A 21,622-nucleotide genomic window follows, 5' to 3' on the forward strand; every position below is an offset into this window, starting at 1 on the left:
TTAGCGCCAATTGAGAATTGTCTCTGTAGAAATCTGTTTTCCCTACTCCTGCTTGCCTACTTCTTCTTCCTTTGTGTTTTTAGTTTTAGTGTCTTATCATGAAAGAAAAAGAATGCCAAAATTATGGTTGCTGTAGAAATAAAGTAATGAAAATGCAACCTGGACGGTGTTCTATTGTCTTAAGGAAAGAGGAAAATTTAGAGGATCCTAATTTCTTAAATATATCCCAGGCCTCTTTATAATATATTGAATTAGAATGCTGTTATTGCAGAATTCAAAACCTCTTGGTTTTTCCTACTTACTCCCAGTGCTTCAAGGTTTATTGTGAATCATCATAACACTGTGCTTAAAGTTTTGCTAAATTCAGGCCTTTGAATATTGGATTATATTAAGTCTTTTGAACGGGCAGTGTTTATGTTTTCTTTCTGAGTGATCCTGTTTGAGTAGTAGAATACTTATGAAAGCACAACAAAATAACATGATACCACTCTGGTTTAGGACTGTGAAGAACTTAATTACCAAAGACTCTGTAGTGAAGGGCTGTGTTAAATGTTTTGGTTTGTGATCAACTAGATATACAAATAAATTGAATTAAGAAAATTTCTAACTGTACTTTTAGTTGCTTCTGAGTTCCATCTGGCTAAACACACTAATGCTTGTGGTTAGAGCATAATTGTACCAGAACAATCTTAGAATATGTGTGGAACTTCAGTCTGCAAATGTAGGCCACCCCCTTTGTGCTCTGGTTAATGTGATTTAGGAGGTTTTTCTGCACTTAGAAAACTTGTCTGATAATTTTGTAGCATATTTAAGGGAGCACAGTAAGCTGGTCATAGAATTCTAACTTGTTCTGGAATGCATTTTTTGCCAATTAATTATTTATTTATAAAACAAACCTTGAGGGAACAACAGCATATTTTGCTTGTTTGTTTTTTTGTTTGTCATACACAAACAAGGAGGTTGTGGTTATTTCAAAAGGCATAAGATAATTCATATTTGTAGCATTACTACGCTCTGCTGAATCGGTGTTACAGATTGGTAGGTTGTGGGCAGCAGATAAGTAGCACTTTCAATTTATAACTCTTTGATTATGAACTAAATTTGAAATAATATTCAGATTTGCAAGCCTGAAGCTGCCAATTTTGACCACCTAATGCCACTGTTAATGAACATATCAATGGACCTGTTTCAAAGCCCTCTGAAATAAGTGCGAATCCTTCAACTGACTTCTGTGGGCACATTCTAAATGTATAAAATGTTGTTGCTTTTCCATACATATCAAAGGCTTTTGACTAAATTGTCTCTTCTCAGATGAGGTAGGAAGTTTCTTCTTTACAGCTTCTGTGATAGACAGGCTATGCTAATGTCCTTGTTTTGCAATAAACTTTGCTTCTTCATTACTTATCACCAGAGGCAATAAAAATCTTCAGAGGCAAATATAAGTTTTTCATTGATATACTTGTTTGTATTTGTAAGACATGAAAGATGAACATGTAATTAAGATCAAAATTAAAATTTATATTTAAAGTATATAAATCTTGCAGTACTAATACTCCTCATATTTATATTTAGACATTTCTGAGTGGTGTAGCTAATAATTACTAACTACAAACTCATGGAAGTAACTTATTTAACAAGATATAAAAAGTAACTGCAAGACATCAGAAGTCAGAGTACATTTCACAGGGGCACATCTCCTCTCCTGTGTATATTGTGCATTCTGGATACAGTTGAAGGAATGCATTTGGGTTACAATTTTCAGTAGAGGAAAAGAGGCAATATTCCTGGAGTGTTTTGGATTGGGATCCTCAGTGTTGGCTTTAAGGCAGATGAACTCAAATAATTGAATCCTAATATGTAAGTCAGTTAGCATTTTAATATAATAAAGCTGCAGTGGCACCTATGGAAAGGATCTCTTCCCTTCTTGCACGCAGAGAAAAGTATTCATTTCTATCCTTGTTAGCACAGACCTTCCTAGCACACAGGTGGTCAGTTCAATGTAAGACACTGCAGTGTCTTCCTTAGAACTAGATTAGCCCTACAGGAAGATACAGTGATGAGATGTTTGTTTTTTTTTTCACCTGATTTGCACATGTCCAACTGCAGGAGAACACATAAAAGCTGCATGAACTTCAACTGTCACCTTTTCTTACTATCACCCCATGAAAGTATTTGTAAACATTACAGTGTAAAATGTTCCTCTTCCTCACTATTTAAAGAGAAGAATCACATTATTTCTGCAAATACTTTGAGAAAAAGCAGAAAAAGAATTTTAACCCCTCCTCTTCAGTAGCTTGTTGTTTAAAATGTAAAACTTGATTAAAACACGATTCTTTTTATTCTTTATTAACCCATGTTTTAGACAATGGAGTAGACTGAAGAAAACCAAAAGCTTCTTTAACATCATGAACTTTTTTATGAAAGACATATAATCAGCTAAAGAAATCACAAGTAACTATGACTCCTGTGAGGTAGGGAAATTAATGTCATTAATTCATATGAACTATACTAATCCAATGAGATATAAAACTAACTTTTTCTAAACTCTACTTCCTTCAAGTCACTTTTATGCATGTACATATACAATTCTCTTTCCAGAATAAGATTAGATAGAACAGATATTCATTTCATGCCTATGATTGAAGATGCAAGTTTTAATTGGAGAACTCTTCCTTCCAAAGATGTGCTTTTTTGCACTTGCACGGGAAGAAATACTAGTTTTAAAAGAATGAAAAATTGTATAGATCACTTGGAATTCTATCATGCTTACAAAATGAAAAAAATAAGAATAATGGTACCTTGAAATCACTTGTTAAATTAAAATTGAATATGGAAACAAAATTACTTTTATCCAACTCTGTGCTGTTAGGAAAGAACAATAAATGAAATGGAGCAATTTCAAAATCAGTCCTGAATTCTCCAATTACATTTTTTTCTTCAGCAGACCCACAATATTTTTGTGCTGGTTAGTAAGATCCTACTTATTCCAGACTGTCATCAATTGTGATTCTTAACATTGTAATTCCAAAGAAGACACTATCTATGATTGTATATAAGCAAAAGAAAATCTCTTTTCACGGCTTAAAGTGGATGTTACAAAAAGTATCTTACTTATACCTTTTACTGCAATGTTTTATAGGAATATTAGAGATGGGTTAGCGTTCATATATCAGACTATCCATTACTCCACATCAAGGAAGAGGTGCAAAAATTTACCTAGAAGTAAATTATGTTTTCTTCTTTTCCGGAAATGAAAGTTAGGGATTTTCTATTCAATTCAAACATCTAAAATAATGTTTAATTTAATTAAGACTTAGTGAGGCTACTAGTGCAGTAGAACTGAATTCATCAAATTGTAGGAATCAGAAACAAAAAAAAAATTTTTTTTCAAAAAATTATCCAGAAAACAAAATAATGCTTAGGGCAAAATGTTGGGATTCCTCTGAAGCTGGTGTGAGAAGTTGGGCAGTATTTCTCAGTGTAAGCACTTCATTCTCAATTTTACATCTATAGATTCACATTAAGCCATAAACAGCTCATGGAAAGAGTTTATTAAGAAAGTGCATTTAAAAGGTCTAATACTAAGTACCCAGGTTTTTTTATGTAAATGATACTGTCAGGACAAATCAATCTCATACCTAAAACTGAGATGATACTACAGAATATATGACTGTCTATATATATGACTTCTTTACTAACATTTCTACATCCCTAATATGGTAGTTTTCTAGAAACTCAGGTGAGTTTTCTTGGATTTCTGTTCAACGTGTCTCCTGTTGGTCCTCTGACAACTACAAAACTCAGCCAAAGATGATGAAAGAATTCATGTGTTTTGGGTCAGGTTCAGAGATAAAATAATAGGGAAGGTGAAAAACTGGCTTTACTTACTTTTTACAGGAACATGGGGATCAGTTCTCATGCCATTGTAAATACAGAGTATTTCAATAGAAGTCTTTGATCTACGTGTATGTGTAAATAATGTGAAAAGAGAATTAGACTTGCTGAGTTGTTAATTCCAGTGTAATAACGAAGCAATAACCAGTGAAGATCAGCATTACTGAGTGACTTGATTTTTCTGACGTTAATGTTTGTGTCCCATGATCAGAAGGAAAAACTTTGGATATTTCCATTTTGTAATGAGACTTCTCCTGTATTACTACAATACAACTTAAATCATTGCAGGACTATTAGACTGAATTTAGTTCAGAAGAAGAAAACTTCAGAGATTTAACTTTCAAACTCTGTTTATGATTTTCTCATCTCCTTGAGGAAGACATAATATTGGCCTGCTATTGTTGTTTGTGCTTAATATGTGTTCTCTGATAGGGAAGATGAACCAACCTTGCGCTTTTTTAATTCACAATATTAATGTCCACAAAAAAAGGTGATAAACATCATCTGTGCAGAGATGTTTGCAGAGAGAAGGTTCTGATGCTGAGACTTTATTCCTACTGTGACATTTAAGTATTTCTGCTATCCTTATTAGCACAGTTCCTGGCATCTCAGTGTGGGGTTTTTTTGTACAGAAGAGGAAACTGCTGTATAATTACGTGATGGCTAGACCTATTTTTTTTAATCTTTTTTTTTTGTTCATTTGTTTGTTTTCTTGTTTGTTCAGGATTTTTTTGTTTATAATTTCCCTTTCAATACATTTTCTATAATTTTGATTTTTTTTTTAATGTACTCTTTCTGTCTGTTGCATGGCCCACAAATATATTTTGAAATCTTTACTGCTGCTTTCCTCAGCATAACATCCCCTCTCCATCCTGCTCCATGACCTAGGGAAGTAGTGTCATCTGTATTTAAATGGGAAAAACTGTAACTAAAGGTCAGGATATTTTGTTAGCTCTCAAGTCCTGAATGAGTATCTTAAATGTATGGACCACCTTTTCTCTCCCTTGTAAATATTTTTTTACTTTAAAAGCATTGGAATTGAGCACTAGAGTCAATAATAATATTGATAATATGAATTTTGCTCTCCATATAACACTACCGTTTTTATTTTGATGTGCTATGCCCTGCGAACTGCCCTCAGTTAACAAAACAAAACTGCTCATTTTTCTCTCTACCTTTTGTTTTAGTGTTTGTACCACTGTACAGATAACTCACAGCCTGTGGCCTCTGCTATATCGTTATATTCTAATGCAGCAAGAATAGTTTGACGATGAGTTTTTAGTTGAAATGTATAATGCGTCCTCCTCTGTTTATATCCAGCAATATCACATTTTTCCTACACAGTCTGAACAGCTTGTATTGAGTATATATGACAAATTTCGAAACCCACTGAAAGAACTAAAGCATTCTCTCTCTACTTTCTGCTGAAAAACCTTACGAATAATTTATTCAAAAAATCGTCATTTTTCTTCCATATGCACGAGTATGAGTTAACACTTAATATGTGCTTCTAGTAGTATCTAGAATGTAAAGTTACAAGTTCTTCTGGATTCAAGAGTAATTCTAAGAAATGAGCTGAAGTGGTTTTTTTGTATCTATTTTTAATTTATTTTTTTAAATAGAATACAATAGTAAAATAGAATTGCATACATGAGATAGCAACTAAATCTCTAAGCATAATTTAAGTCTTCTAAGGCGTATGTCAGATAGAGTTCTTATTTTCATGTTTATGAGAGAAAGTTAGGAGTCCAAGAGATTTGTTGGAATTCTGCTTTTTGCTGGGCACTGGTTTGGAGGAGGGGGAGGCTGAAGCTCTGGCTAACATCACATTCTTTCCTACATTCCTGGCGTGGATTACATTTTAGAACTCAACTGTAGATTCACCACATCGCTAAAAATGGTGCAAAGTTTCATTGTGCTGCTTCATGAGCTGACCAGGCACTTCTCAATCCAAACCTTTGCAGATTGCTTTGACAGTTGTGGAGCTGCTTGGGAGTACCTTGTGAACAATTTCTGTTGATCCAGTCTTTCTTTAGAGTGCATTGGCTTTCTTTGATTACTATAGACATTCTTGTGACTTCTTCGTAATGCAGAATAAATGGTTCTGTGATTTGTGAAGTCTGAAGAAAGGATAAATCCTTCAAATTCTTTTGAGAAGGGGAAAAACAACAGAGCATGACACTTTAAGTGGTTGAATAGGGTTCAGTTGAACATGAACATTCAGAGGTGCCTGTGAAGGCAATTATGCCCAGGGACTCCTGAGTCTGTTCCAGCTCAATGTCAGGAAGGGATCTGGATGTGCATTGCTCTTCTGAATGTGTAGTAGTGCCTCCCCTGGTTAGGCAGGAAGTGTGTGTGGACTGGATAAAAGCCTTGGTATGATCCAAACTACACAGTGTGATGGGTGCAGGACCCTGATGTTCGCTATGAAACCTGCCAGCAGCTCAGCTTGCACAGAGCCAGGGAGGTGGCCGTGGGGATGGAGGACAGCGAGCCCTGCCGCTGTGGGTCCCTGCCCTCTCCTTCACCTGTCTGTGGGCACAGTGATGTGGGAAAATGAAGGGTCAGCATGGCCTCACTGAGTTGATTTCATATTCACTCAGCTGCCTGCAATTTTATGGCCAATCTAATCAGGACAGTCTGGACTACGATAAGTATAGGATTGTATTAAAATCTGCTGTTTTGTAATTCATATGAGTTTCAAATTGCTGCCACCTAAGAAGCTGTTTCAACATCTCAGGTTTAGTACATGTGAAACTAGGATGAAATCTGTGGATTAGCAGTAAAACATTTTCATTCTTCTCAAAAACATAGCCAATTTAACTCGTTTTTTTGTTTTTCAAAATCCGACAGATTTTTCTCCCCAGAACATTTTTAGTAGTTCTTAACGTTAATTCTCATTACTTTTCATGGATGTGTGATAATAAAATTTCCATGCTCAAAGCTTAAAATGCAGAATTATTTTGAGACATAAGGGAGGGGAGCGATCTCACACCTTCCCAAGAGAAGCTATCCGGTGTGGTTTGCATGCTGGACATGTTTGCTGTGCTGCCTTCTGCACTGTGATGCTACAAAGCACAATGGAAGCATTTATAAAACTTTTTATTGACTAAGAACGGGACAGTAGCATATGGGAACATCAACAATTGCTAACTGATCATGAAATAAAGAAATTCCAGTATTCTAGTGTTATAAAAAGAAGGGGGAAAAAAAAGTCATTCAGAACTTAGTCATATTGGTTCAGCTGTTGTAACCAAAGACTGATAAGATAATAGAGGTCTTTGTGGCTGTTTTCTACTGAAATGCTTTATCTTTATGATACACTTGGGGCCCTTTAGAGTGGAAGCTTTTTAAACTGCTGCTGGAGTTAGAATCAAATTAGATGCTGTTGCAGTGGCAAGGGGGCTCCTTAGTCAGGCAGCCCTCACAAAGTGACTTTTATCTCCGAAGCCCTTCCATTAGATTGTTACTTTCTTCTGTTTTTCCTGTTTATTTTTGTTGACTTTTGCTGCCCTATTTTGTGGCATTTAAAAGGTGACCCAATCAAAAAAGGGTAAATGCTAAATGCTGGACAGAGCCTGTGAAGTAGAGACATCACAGCCCATCTGATGTGTGCTGCAGACTGCCGTGTTAGACAGAATGGTTTAACCAGGTTATCTCTGGGCAGCTAAGATCAAATACACTTTCTTTTATGTCCAGCATTGTGTTTCTGCTTTCTTTTCAAACAATGTCCATAAAATAATAAAAACTGCCTTCAGCCTAACAGAGAAATTGAGTCATAAAGGCTTATTTTTTTTCAAAAAAAGCTGAAATTGCTTAACTTGATTCAAAATCATTTTTGATTGTTGGTTGAATTGCTTTGGATGATGATACTTTGGAACTGCAGTTGTGATTTAAAGCCCTACTTAGTTTCTGGCAAAGTCCATGCTTCTTTCTTGCATTACTGTCTCCTGATTTCATAAAAGTCACACTATGTGTTTGTTCTAGAAACATAACAGGAGTAATCATTTGTGATTTATTAATTTGTATTTCCTGTGAGTGTATGGAGCAAAAGTTAGTTTAGATGCAATGCATAAACAAGGATGATATTTGTCATACTTTACACTAATCACAGAATTCAAGAGAACCAATAATACTTTGCAGCTGTGTAGAGATTCCATGCAAGGATCGCAAAGCACTTCAGAAACATTAACTAACCAGGCATAAAAACCTCTGATTGGTAGTGTTTTACACTGTGTACATGTTGGGAAACTAAGGCAAGCACATTCAAGAACCCACAGTAATTTCGTGTCACAGCTAAGAATCCTACTTCGGCAAGCTATGGTTCATGCTTGTAAAATTTTTGGCTTATTTATGACTACAGTATTTTGTCTTTTATTCATTTGATAGAGTTTGAGGCTTTGTCTAGTTTTCTTTTGCTGAGTGTCAGAGAGATCAGTCTAAATTATACTATGTAATCCTAGAAGTCTATTTTTTGTTAGTCCTGCATCTTTTTTCTCTTACCAGCAGTTATTACTCTGTTACTCTGCCTCTCTGTCATGACAGCTTGCCACAAGGACAGTACCAAATTTAACACTGAAAAGCCTCCAGCATTTGTTGACATGCAGGTACATTTGTATATAGACTGAATATGTAGTAAGAGGTAATAGGAGAGTTGTAAGGTGGTAAACCAGTGACTGATACAGGAACTATAGCTATATATCTATACCTACAGATTACTAGATTTCTAACTTTTTTTTTTCTTTTTTTTTTTTTTTTTGCAATGCTTAAAGAAACCTGGGTAGATACAATGCATTTAATAAAAATCATTAACCTCATCCTGCATTTTAAGATATATGATGCTCTTTTTATTACTTTATATATTCCAGAAATCATGTAGTATTCTAATTAGTTTTAAAAGGTAGGGTTCTGCCAGAAGCAGAATTCTTTCTAAATGTAATTTTAGACCACAAGTTGAACTCTTCTCTGCTTTTCAGCAGATTTATAGCTACTTTTTATTTTCTCACTCCTGGTTAGATTGACCTATGACCAGAATTTCTCAAAAGTTCTCTTTGATGCCACAGTTCTCTTCAATCTGACCGTTTTATCTCAATTTGTGCTGAAATCCAAAATAAAGGGTAAAACAATAAGCACGCAAGGAAAAAATAAAATATTACTACAACCAAATTATTTTTCGGCTAATGATTATTATCACAAAGAGCTATTAAAACCCCACACTTTTTTCTGACCTTCTGATGAGACTGTCACATTTTCATTTTTGCATTAAGCCCTTGAACACTATCAGCTTCACACCAACACTCAAAATTTTAAATACTGCGGGTAAAGGGAGTCAATGGATCAAATTCAGTAGATCTGAAGTCACTGAAATAAAGGCCCCTAAGAAAAATGTGTCAATTTTAAAGGTCTTTCCTAACTGAAGACCATTTTGTGATAGAGCCAAAGGTTAATAAAATCAGTAGTGAATGTAGCAATTTTACAGATAAGCTATTCACAACAAGTGTAGTTACTTGAATAAAAAGCTAATTCAGTTCTAAAATGCCACATGCAGTAGCAGTGAATAGCTGCTTTTAGGTGCTTTCTGGAGGAGGATAAAATACAGAATCACAGCACTCTTCTTTTCCAGCATCCCTGGCTGCCTGTAAATTGCTGTGAATGGGACTGTAGGCTGACAGGCTCTATTAAGACAAACTGCCTTTCTCATCGGAGAGATAAAATAAATCAGGTGTTTAGTCAAATTAAAATACTTCAGATGGAGCAGGCCCTGGGGAGCACTGATCCACCTGACAAATCTGAGAGAAACTCAAGACAGATGTGTTTTGGGGATAAGGAAGACCCCATGGAAAAAAAATGCACTGCTGTCTTTGGAGTAAGAGAATAGGATTAGAACAGAGAGCAAGCTGTGGTATATAATATTTTATGGAAGCTGGCATATTTACTGTTTATTTTTTACTAAGCTTTTTGTTTTATCTGTTTTTATGGGAAATACATTTTACAGATAGCTGCATTTTTATTTTATTTATAGACATTTTTAGTCAACAGCAGAAGTTTATTTACTGGTAATGAGTTTAGGAATCTCACTGCTTGCTGAAGTAAGTGGATGCAAAACAGATGATGATGGCACACAGCTACTGATGACCTCTCTTGGCCCAGCCAGATCAGCTCAATCTGGTCTGCGTTCTAAGCAAGTTGGTTTTTATTGGTATTTAAACTGTAAAATAATGGTTGGGATTTTCCACTCTAAAATTAAGTTATACCTCCCCCCAAACTGCTCATACAAGAACATTCTCATCTTATGCTTGTTCTTGTCTTGAGCAGTGCTGGGTTAAGTGTCTTGCAGCTTCATGGAGGTCTCGTTATTTTCCAGGAGCACAGTGTACATTTTGTGGTCATCAGTTCTATTTTGTTGTTGGATTACATAGCACAGTACAAATTAAAGAGCAGAGTACTTTAAATGGGGTCATTTATTTCAGATGTGTTTCTCTGAGGGGAAAAAGGAGAGGAAAACAATTACTATGAATTCCTGAATAAGAGCAGTTACTTCTGCCTGGTATTGTTAAAAAAAAAAAAAATCAGAGAAAGAAAGAAAAAAATAAATGACCCTATACATTTGTGGCAACTATATTAAGTGGTTCTAAGTAATCATAACAAAACAACTGTATTTTGTAGCCTTAGCAGACACTCTTTGTGGTAGCTTTCTACTCATGTTACGAAGCAAGCAGAAGCTGTACAGAATAATATGGAAATGAAGTGGGAGATTAATATCTGCTTTGGGTGTGTAAAATATTTTATGACTGTAAGCTCAGGGGCCTGCATTACAATGCCAAAGCTCCTTGACAGATGTGAAAGTCTCAAGTTGTCGTCTCCCAGGTGGCAATGGAGGGCAATAAGTATCATTTGAGGCAGCAGGTTGCTTCCCATGGCCTTTTCTAAAATAGATGGAGTGGCTGATCTCTTCTAGTCACAACAGGCAAAGGAGTTTTTCTTTGGCAGAACAGTTTTTTAGCCATGAAAATGATTTTCAGTATACAATAGCACATTCAAACCCACCTAAATAACCTTTGGACCATCATGAAACATCTTCAACACTAATAACACAGTTTGGGTGGGTTAAGGTAAGTTTATACTGAAGTTAGAGATAATTGAACAGATGTCAGCAGCGTGGAGCTCAGTACATGCTAATGGATCCTGGCAAGGCAGTACCTTCAGTACAGGCGTTTTCCTGGCCAGGTACCTGCCCAAACTTGCTTTAAAAAATCTTTTGTTGTTGTTTTTTTTTGAAACAGCTTTTGTCACAGAACTCTTATTGCCTCAGTTGTGGGCATCACAGTAAGGTTTTGCAGTGGGTTTGTCTGAATAGTAGAGTGTCCTTCAGCTTCAACTTTGTGCATCAATCATACTTCTTCTTGTAAGGAAATCACCAACCCTTCCTAAAATTTCTACCACAACAGAAGTAATGCATGTTTCCTCTTCTTGAGACCTGTGTCACGTGCATACTGAATAAAGATTAGGCATTAGAGGGTACTGAAACATCAAGTTGTTGGAAACTCTTAAAACTAAGATTGTTAATAATGGATAAGAAATTGAATATTTTCAGGACTTCTTGTTGCTAAATGCAATTATTAAATGTACAGGTACCCTTTGTTTCTGAGTTCGCTTAAGCCATGCAGTTTGTTTTTTTTTCCTCATAAAGCAATTATAGACAGAGGTTTTCTTGTATGCTGCTTTTGCAAGTGAAAATCTGTGTAAGAATCATACTGGTCCCATCATAGCCCAGTGTAAGTAGTACAGAATTTTGGGTTTGTCAGCTGCTTGGCAGAAATCTGTTTTGGGTTCCCTCTCCTTATGAAATCTGTCAACTTCTTTCTTCTCTTCCCTAGAAGATATCCATCTTCCTCCTGGGAAGGTGGAGTCATAAACTTGGTGACTGTTTCTCCACTCCCTCCCAGGTCTTGTTCCTCACACATTTTCTTCCTCTTCAAAAGTCCAGTGACTTTTTTATCACAGTCCTCCATTGTGAATTGAGGAAAGGAAGTTTGCAGATATCCTCTCTTTTGTGCCACTTCTCATATAATTGTGGCAGATTCCAGACCTGAGTACTTCTTGATTTGGTTTTCTTCTTCTCCATCTCTCACTTCTCCTGTACAACATAGAATTTCTTCATCCTGCTTCCAATTGTAAACCTCTTTCAGATCCTCTTCCAATATTCCTGAACTGCTATCTTACTGTAATTGTATTACCTCTTATAGACAGCTGTGGGTCAGAGGTGCTCACATAAGAAAATGCAGTTTATGGCTGAAATACAGGAACTGACATTGCTGTTTCTGACAGAGTAATATGTTTATACATAAGATGTGATATTTTCAGATTGACTTGCAAAAGGACCCTGTACTCTCTACTTATGAGACCCATGCAATTTACCCATAAACAGACCATTAAGTATCATTAGTGCAAAGAATAAATGTACCGTAGTTTCATATTAATTAAGTGCTCTCTGTAGAGTAAACTTTGAAAGTTAAATGAAAATTTTTAAGCCATTTTCTCAGGTTAGCCATTTCTCTTGGGGACAAGTAAAGCTCATTCTTAATACACATTCCACAACCAAGGCTTACATTTACCTAAATGACCTACCAGATATATGGGTGTTTTAGAGAAATGATCAATAAACTATTAAACTGCTTCTCCCACCAAATAGCATCTTTTAAATTATGTTTTTACAATTTGTACATACTTGAGGTAAAAACAAAAAAAAAATATAAAGTGAAGGAAAATTATGTCTAATAAACTCTGAACGTATTTATCACAGTAGGCAGGTTTAGATGGAAAAGATATAGGGATTTGTACAAACTGTGTCATTAATTACCGCTGTCAGAAAAAAATGAAATGCTCTATATCTATTCTGCTCCAATTTCTGTTGCATCCTCCCCTGCTTTGAGCGCAGCAAAGCTATGTGTTAGATTCTTTTGAGATTTATTAGTAGAATATATATTCAAGCTGCTGTTTGAAATAATAATGTTGGTGATTCAGCCGTTCATTTTTTTTATTTTAATAAATATTGCTTTGTAACTATTGTCTGTCTCATATTTACAGTGTCTCTTTCCTGCCCATTTAGGTACACCAGAAAGCCTGGCAGAAAAAGAGCGACAGCTCTCTACTATGATCACCCAGCTGATCAGCTTACGGGAGCAGCTCCTGGCTGCCCATGATGAACAGAAAAAGCTGGCAGCCTCACAAATTGAAAAACAACGGCAGCAAATGGACCTTGCTCGCCAACAGCAAGAACAGGTGAGGCTCCAAGGAAGAAACCTGTGAAAATGCTTCCCGCAGAATGCTTATCAAAAACACTGTTCTGCTTGGTGTTTCCTTTCGTTTTGTTTTTTCGGTAAAAGTGCTTAAACATCCTCAGAAGTTACATTTTTTTTTTTTTTTCCCCCCAGAAAGAGGAAATATATAGGACCCTGAGAAAAAAAGAAAAAAGCAGGGGGGATGGATTCAAATGGATATTCAAGTAATTTCTTTCCTAGAAAAAAGATTAATTTGTTAGATTTCCCAGTTCTTGTTTCTTGCTCTGATGGAATTTTGAGAGTTACAAATAAGCCAGACTATAACCATTATTTAACTCTCTTTTTGATAAGAAAATAATTAAAAAACCTTAAGCATCCTCAAACCTTCAAATATCTTCTACGAGTAAGGTTTGATTTGTTTGTTCAGGTTGTGAAGGGTTTGTTTTTTACTGTTGTCTTTTTTGTTACTGTTTTTTTTTTTTTTGCTTGTTTGCTTTAAAAATGCATTTGTCCAAAGAGCTGTCCTTGTCTCACTGAACAAAAGTGCAACAACAATGATCCCATGCATCAGTCCCCTAGGCATTAGATCAGACTGATCCAAATTAATGTGTGGTTTTTAGGAATCTGACATTATTACTAGAATTATCTTTTCAGTTAAATATATTTTATAGGATATATACAGCAATATATGCTCTGTTGATTTTAATGAGTTGTGACGTCTGGTATTTTATGTGCTTGGGTATTTGCCCACATGTAGGAATATGGACTCATCCCCTAATGGAAAATAACATAAAGGAACACTGTAAAAAATCAGAAGTTAGAATGTCATTTAGCCATCTAGAGATGACACAGTAATTAACTATTGACACTTGTGAATAAGCTAGCACAAATTAATCTTGACACATTTGCAGACGAGTGATATCTTACAGTGAACACTTTGTAATTATATTTCAAAATGAAAATTAAATGACACTTAAAACTAGGTTGTCATGCTCAATGAAGCGAGCATGTAGCTCAACCGATAGGCAAATAAAATTCAGAATTTGAGCCACATGGTGCTTGTGTACCCTACTTTACTGTGTCAAGCCTATACATCAAGCCGATGCTATGGTAATTGCGTTGCAGGGTCCTGGGTGCATTTGCTATCATAATACTGCTCCATCTAAGGGGAACCATTGAGATTAGATGCTTCGAGATGTATTTCTTGTTTTCATCAGGAAATGCCCATTCAAATGGTACTACATTGTACATATAGGTACAGAAAGCTGTTCCCAAGCAGTCCAAACCCCAGCAGATCAGTGCCTTTGCACAAGTAAACAAAAATCTCCTCCTTGCCTTGGCTATAGCTTACCATATTAAGATGCAGCCAGGTCGCCAGCAGCTCCAGACGATTCTGGACGTAGGGTACTGTGTACCTGTGAAAAAGCAGCACAGCACTGAGAAGGAATGACCTGAAATGTAGCTCCATGCTCTGTCTGATTTCAATGTGAAATGACAAGTAACTCTTTTCTGAAGCTGCACATTGTGATAATCTTTTACCCTCTCTGAGATTTTAGCAGCAGGGGCAATGTGGACATAAACCTGACAGACGTTATCTTTAGTTACAAGCACTACACTTCTAAGATGGAATTACATGATTGGTGTGTTACTCATTAAAAATAGTAACTCCAGCCCTCATACACTTTTTAAATATTCTATATAGCACAAATACCGTTAGAGTTGTTTTACCAAGCATAGATGCTACTGCTGATCAGTAGTACTGACAACACATACCTGAGGTACCAGGACCTGCCCCTGGGCTACCTGGGCCCATGGGCTGCTAGCTCTGTTTGAATTATGTTTCTCACTTGCACACGAGGATCCACTTCTTCAGTCTTCACTCACCATATATTATTTGCTTGACTGGGAGGTTCATCCAGAAATATTTGAACACCAGGCTCCTTAAAGGAGTTTCAGCCCTGTTATGAGCATCAGTGTAGTGGCCTTTGAGAGTTGCTTGACTTTTTTTGCAGCACCTTGCTGTGATCCAGCCCCAGAATCATTTAGACCCTAATTTGTCTCCTTGAGGCTATGTGCAAGACTTAAAATAAGTATAAATGTTGTGTTAGTTTCTTATACAAAAGTGATTTTTAACTGAAAAAAAAATTTCAGCTATAGTGAATTTAAGTGAAAAAAATTACAGCTATTTCCAGGTGATAGAGTGAGAGATTAAGGAAACGACAGCCTTGGTCTCTCTGTGTGCACAATTACAAGCTGTTAATATGTGACTGCAAATTCTTTATGAGTTAATCCGAACAGTTTTCACTAAAACTATGTAATTGTTTACTGCCAAACCAACTTTGCTACATTTCTGTAATTTTTTAATCATAAAAACATTTTACTTAGCTTTCTCTGTTTATAACAGAGTAAGTGTGCTCAGTAGATGTTGGAGAAGGAGAGAGGGAGGGTTTTTGCAAAAACCAAAACAGTGGATTTGAGTGACCAAACTACCTTTGTCACCAACTACTTGGTGTTTTATATGATTCCTCTGCTCTAGATAAATATTTATAGGAGGGGAAATTATACTTAAAGGAAGGTAGCAGAAGTGCTGATGCTGGGATTTCCAGGAAACACAAATCTTGTCCTCATTTCAGTGTGCTGCACAGCTACCCTTCTAAAGCAGAAGTTCCAGTTGTTCCCCCAGCTCCCTGTGGCTTCTCCCCCGTGGCTGCCATCCACATCACCCACTGCAGGGAGCAACTCTGTGGTCTGAGGGCAGGATCCTATTTCCCTTCTGCCCTAGCATGATGATTCTAGAAGATTTGCGGGAATCAGGGAGGTAGAAGTGGTCTCTGCGGCAAATTGTCTGTCAGCAGTCTCTTAGCATTCCCTGCCCTGAACAGGAGTGAATCTACCAAATGAGGGCAAGAATACCTACTTATTTCATAGGATTATGTTGAAGATGAGTTACTGAGCACCAGGTACTGCTTTTACACAGAATAAGGCTCTGCTTCCCTAAGCAGTTCCAAGGATGATTTTGGAGATTTACAAGTGAAGTAATGTGCTGCTCGCAGTGAATGAAGTTGGAGAAGCTTACCCTAGGAGCTTGTGCTGAACAGTGAAACATTTATAAATACTCGCTAAGGCTCCAGTTCAGCAAAGCAGGAAAATGTATGTTTAACCTTAAGCACCTGCATAATCCCAGCCCCATTCAGAAAAGCACTTAATTTTAAGCATGTGTTTCATTCCCATTGTAGCTAACAGTAATGCATCATAGTCAAAGATCACCACAGGCTTATATGCTTTGTTGAATAGTGATGAAATTATTCACAGGCACACAAATAAACCTATGTTTCTGTGCTTTGCAGAGTTAAGGCCTCAGTGCTTAAAATAAATGTTTCTTACTGGCTAACTAGATTTTTATGTTGAATTTAAATTTATCTCTAAAATATCCCTCATCTAAGAAAAATTATTATGCTTAATAAAATATAATAAAGAATAACAAATATGATGTTTTTTACTCAATAGTATTGAAGTTTCAATATTGCTTTTTTAATTTTACGCAAATTTTATTTCTAATAGATTGCAAGACAACAGCAGCAACTTCTGCAACAGCAGCACAAAATCAATCTACTGCAGCAGCAAATTCAGGTCAGTGTATTTTATTGCTCTCTTCTGATTATACTTAAATTCCATTTATGTAGAGGGAAGGGTCTAAAGTAAAGCAGCCACATGCTTTATTAACAAGCCTCAGTAAAGATGCTCTTTATGGGAGCTCTTCGTGTCTTAGAAAATTATTGTCAAACGTCTTTTTGGTGCAAAAACCTTTAATAAGCAGAGTTTTCTTCTGAAAGTTATGAACTATTTTTAAATCTCATCCTTTTGTCATAATTCTGAAATCTGCAATCAGTTTGACTTGTACTGTGTAGAGTAAAAGCAGAATCTCAATCACTGTTTATGGAATTCTTTGTTCTACAAAGGCAAAATTGAGACATTAGGACAGTACTAAGGTCCTGGGAGCATTCTGCTTATGTACAAAGACGCACAGGTATATGTCTTCCAGGTACCTTTGGAGTAATTGCACCTTCTTGGATCTGGAAGTGTTCTGGAGATACTTATTTAATTATCTGTACTTGTACTCAGAAGCTGGTTTAATTTTGTGCAGGTGTATGTGGGTAGGGAGTGACATGGATGTAGAGGCATTGTTGACATGTGACTATATTACCTTATCTACTTCCTACTTGGAAAACATTTCCATGGACCTGTTCATTGATTTAAATATCTCAGTTTGGTCTGACAGATGATTGTGCTGCCAATCATTTCGTATAAGCTTGGGCTATCCATTTTTTTTCCTTAATTAGCTGATTGCTCTGTCACTAGATGCCAAAACTGAAATTTTTTTTTCTTTCCCTTATCCCAAAAGAATGCTTGTAAAAGCTTTTGAAAATGTTGCAATACAGTTTAAGTTGCACTTTTAAGGAGTTTATTTAGCAAATATAAATGTGTTGATACCTCATATGAGAGACACAATTGAATTTTAAAGTACCATTATTGTTGTTGCCTATTAGAATACTGAGGAAAAAGTACACCATCTTCTCTATGTGTTATTTGCAAGTCTGGCTTTAGAAAACAGAGAGTAATGTGAAAAAAAAATCTTTACTTGGCATAAAAACTAAGACTGAAACCTAGCTGAGTCTACAAAATTGAAGAGTTATTTACATGAGAAATTTCTATTTTAAAATTCGTTTAAAAATTAGGACCCAGAAAGAGGAGTAATGACGAGGTGATTTTTGTTTCTGTTTGGAGAATGTGGGTATGTTTTACTGGGGAGTAAGTGCTCTGCAGTAAAAAGTTCAAAGGTACTTCATGTTTCGGTTCAGTCAATACTTTCCAGTACCTTTACCCTTCCACTGTCTCCAGGGAAATGTGGTCTTAGAATAGGTAGCAAGTTTATTTTGGAATAGTTTATGTGTTCATTTTCTCATTCACTTCCAACGTACCTCTTACACAGTGCTGAAGCCTCCATAAGTTTTCCTTCCCATCCTTTCCTAGATGTATAAGTGAAGAAGTGTTTCAATGTTTGTTCTGTTCGTGTGAGCAAAGTTATTTCTTGGTGATCCTTCCCTGTATTTGTTTTAAAATTCTTGCCAATATAAGGTATTATGCCATGGCTTCTCAGCAGTTTGGCCTCTTTATTTGTCAATGATCTGTATAGTTACATGAGTCTAATCAGTGTATTTGAGGCAGTGAGGACTGTCTCTTCTCCCAGCTGTTGGGCAGATTCCATCTCAAACATGCATTCGTCTTATGGGGAGATGACTAAAAGAAAGTTTCTTGGGAGATTTTCTTCCAGGCTAAACACCAGCTTACAGAGTCCATTTGCTTGTCAGCCAAGTGGTTCTGCTTTGTTTATTTGTTCTTTCTTAGTTTTGTGGCAGATTTGGTGCTAGAAGTTGCTTGAGAGAGAAGTTAGTTGCTAAGTTGCCTCTGCAACATAAGTTTTCTGCTGTAGAATTGGTTATGAGTGTTGCAGTTTGAGGTTGTGTGGTTCCTCAAGGGCTATAGCTGGGATGCAGGTACTTCTCTCACCAAGAGGCAGGTGAGAGAAGCAGTGATGTGCTGGTTTTCCAAGGTCCCCTTCCACCATCTTCCCAAGAAGCCTCAGTAAAAATTCTGAAGTCATGCTGGTGACTCTGGGTGGCATTAATTGTATCAAAAATAAGTAATTGCAGTACAAACTCTGTCTCAATTAATTAGCCAAATTGTGCTTATAGTGAGCAAAGAGAAGCAAACTGAAAGGTTTTAGGATGCAATTAGCCTTGTCCTAAAGTAGATATTTAAAATATATCAGATAAACTGTTCCCTAAAATGGCTGTTTCTCTCTATTAACTATGAAGGATACTTATGCCGATGCCTTCAGTGTAGAGATGAGGTGAACCATACACTGAGGCTTGAGGGGGAAGAAAAATTTATATTATATTTTTACATTCTTAGTTTCGATTTTGGGCTTGGTAGAATTTGTAACTGTCCCCAATAACTTGATTTTATTTAGAAGGTTTAGTTAAAGACACTCTTGAAGTAACGATTTTCAAGAAAGAGTGATTACCCTCATAGACTGATGTGGGTTCTTATCTGTACTTTCGGTGCTTGAGAATACAATAGTGTTGCTCCCTGACACTCCTGTTTTGAAGAGATTACAAAATATGGGTAGCACAGGTGCCAGTTCCATCTGGGCATGGGCCTATTCATGGCACAGCTACTTGAAGCAAGAACAGTATGTTCTTCAGGAGGCAGGAGAGGGGCATTGCTGATGCAATGTTTTCATCATGAGAACACGGTGTATCACTGTCATCTTCTGAGGTACAGAGTTCATTCTTAAACAATAGTCTCTGTAAATATGTGTATCCAGTTTATTTAACCATTTAAACAATTAGAAATTACTTTAAATAGAGCTTAGAAGATTTTTGTCAACCACATTTAAAAAAAAATAATCCATGTTAAGTAAAACGCATATTTTCCTGGACAGCTACTGGTTTAATTTACTAAGAATTTTCATTATTTGGTATTTATTATTTATATTGTGCTGTACATTATTATTTATTTAATAATTTCACAACCTTATTTCTTTTAATTGGGGGAGGAATTTTTTGTTTTGTTTTATTTCAGTTTTAAGACCATTTATTGGAGCGCCTTACTCCAGACTTGTTATACATCCAAAACTTTTTCAGCAATCTGTGAGCAAAGAGGGCATTAGCTAGGCTTAGTGTCTGAGAACAGCCCAGATATTTAAGAGTACAGAGGTCATTAAATGTTTTGCATAATCATCTCATGTTTTCTAAGTGAAGCTAATGTTTTTTTCAGGGTGTGCATGTTGGGAAAAGCAGTTTTGCCTGTTGGCTAAAGGGAGTGAGAATCTGGACTTGTCCTCAGTCCTGTCTCTGATTATCTGAAATTTTGCAAATTTATTTCCTTTTCCTCAATTCAAGTGTAATGTTTTGAGAATCTTAAATGAAAATTTTCAAATAAATGCTGTGTATTATTACTTTTTAGCTCAAATGTTCATAATGTTCATAAACACTCTTCTACAGAGGAGTCCACAGAGATGGGAGGAAATCTAGTATGGCAAATTAAGTTCTTCTTTCCACAGAGCTGTGCAGAGAAATCATTGCTTTCAGTGCAAATTAAAGCTGAGAAGCAACTTGTGGGACAAATGAGAGCTCACAGATCAGTCTCCAGGTTGATTAAGATTTTTTAAAAGACCTGTTTGGTTTTTTTTTAATAAAAAATATGCATTCCTAAAGTAGAGGGGGTGAAATAAGACTATTTCAATGTGCCTGTGCAATGAAAGCAATAATCTCTAGGAATAAATGAAAAAGCTGGTTAAAGGAGGGATTTGGTGGTACGTGATGAAGATAAGACTACACTGGGACACGGGAAGACTTGCATTTCTTGGACGGTTCCAAAAATTTCTTGAGGGCCTGAAATCCCTGTGCCTCATTACTGGAATTCAGTCCTTACAGAACGAGGCTTGGGGACTGCTGCTGAGCCCTGTCATGCCCACCTGAGCAAGGGAGGTGGATCCTACTGTTGCTTGGAATGTGTTGCTCCAGGTTTTCCCTCTGGGAATGGGGAGGTATGTGGAGTTAAGGGATGAAAGTCTGAGGGCTTCCCTCCTGTGGTGGGCAGGTTTCATTAGGGCAAGTCGTAGATTGTGGCTGAAATCTTTAAAAAGGACAGTGGTTGTTGAACTTTTCTGCAAAAACTTGTGATGAGTACTACTTTGACAGACTATCCAAGCTACTTTTGTCCATACCTTATTCCTCTGTACTGTGCTCAATGCCATTGCAGAGCATTTAGTTTTCTGTTTGAATCAGTACGATTTTCTTTGCATAGTGAAACTGGTTTTCTCTGCTCTCATAAGTATTCTGTTTTAATTCCGCCACTAGAAATTATTCCTAATAGTAATTTTTTCTAGTTTTAATCTATACATTCATGCTGTTCTACTTTCAAATTAATGTTCTTACATTTTCTGTTTCAGTCAAGTAGAGTGAACATGATTACTGTGATAGTAAACAGACAAAAGATTAGTAACATAAAATTACAACTATTTAAACTGTCTTTGAATAGGAATCATTTGAATCATCAGTAAAACTTAAGAGACAGAGCCAATGAGTCTCTCTTCTTATCTATGATTAACTACTGACAATTGAGGTACCTGGTGAGCTGAATAAGGACTATCTCTTTATGTGAAGTACATGTCTAAAGATCAGGAATAATTACATTCCACATTAGCCTTCATAGCCTCCCTGACCTGGTTAATTAATTTTTTGCTAGGATAATAATAGTAGAAATAGATTTAAAGATATGCTTCATCATTAAGTATGTAACTGACCTCCAATTTTAAGAGCTGAACCTTTCATTTATTGCCTTTTGGAGACAGGTTAAAGCTTCTTGCAGAGGGCTTGCTG

General features: G+C 36.3%; 1 protein-coding gene across 3 annotated transcripts in view; it reads left to right on the plus strand.

Annotated features, from left to right (window-relative positions):
- SOX6 (SRY-box 6) overlaps positions 1-21,622 on the plus strand; it is a 170,671-nt gene that overhangs the window by 13,762 nt on the left and 135,287 nt on the right. For all 3 annotated transcript variants that reach the window (XM_027889874.1, XM_027889876.1, XM_027889873.1), the window contains exons 2-3: positions 13,004-13,176; positions 16,737-16,805. In XM_027889874.1, coding sequence (XP_027745675.1) covers positions 13,004-13,176; positions 16,737-16,805 — 242 coding nt within the window. The remainder of the gene's footprint in view (positions 1-13,003; positions 13,177-16,736; positions 16,806-21,622) is intronic.

This window comes from Empidonax traillii, unplaced genomic scaffold, assembly GCF_003031625.1.
Source record: "Empidonax traillii isolate 1590-97213 ecotype Southwest subspecies unplaced genomic scaffold, ASM303162v1 scaffold274:size1118153, whole genome shotgun sequence".
In the NCBI taxonomy this organism is placed as follows: Eukaryota; Metazoa; Chordata; class Aves; order Passeriformes; family Tyrannidae; genus Empidonax; species Empidonax traillii.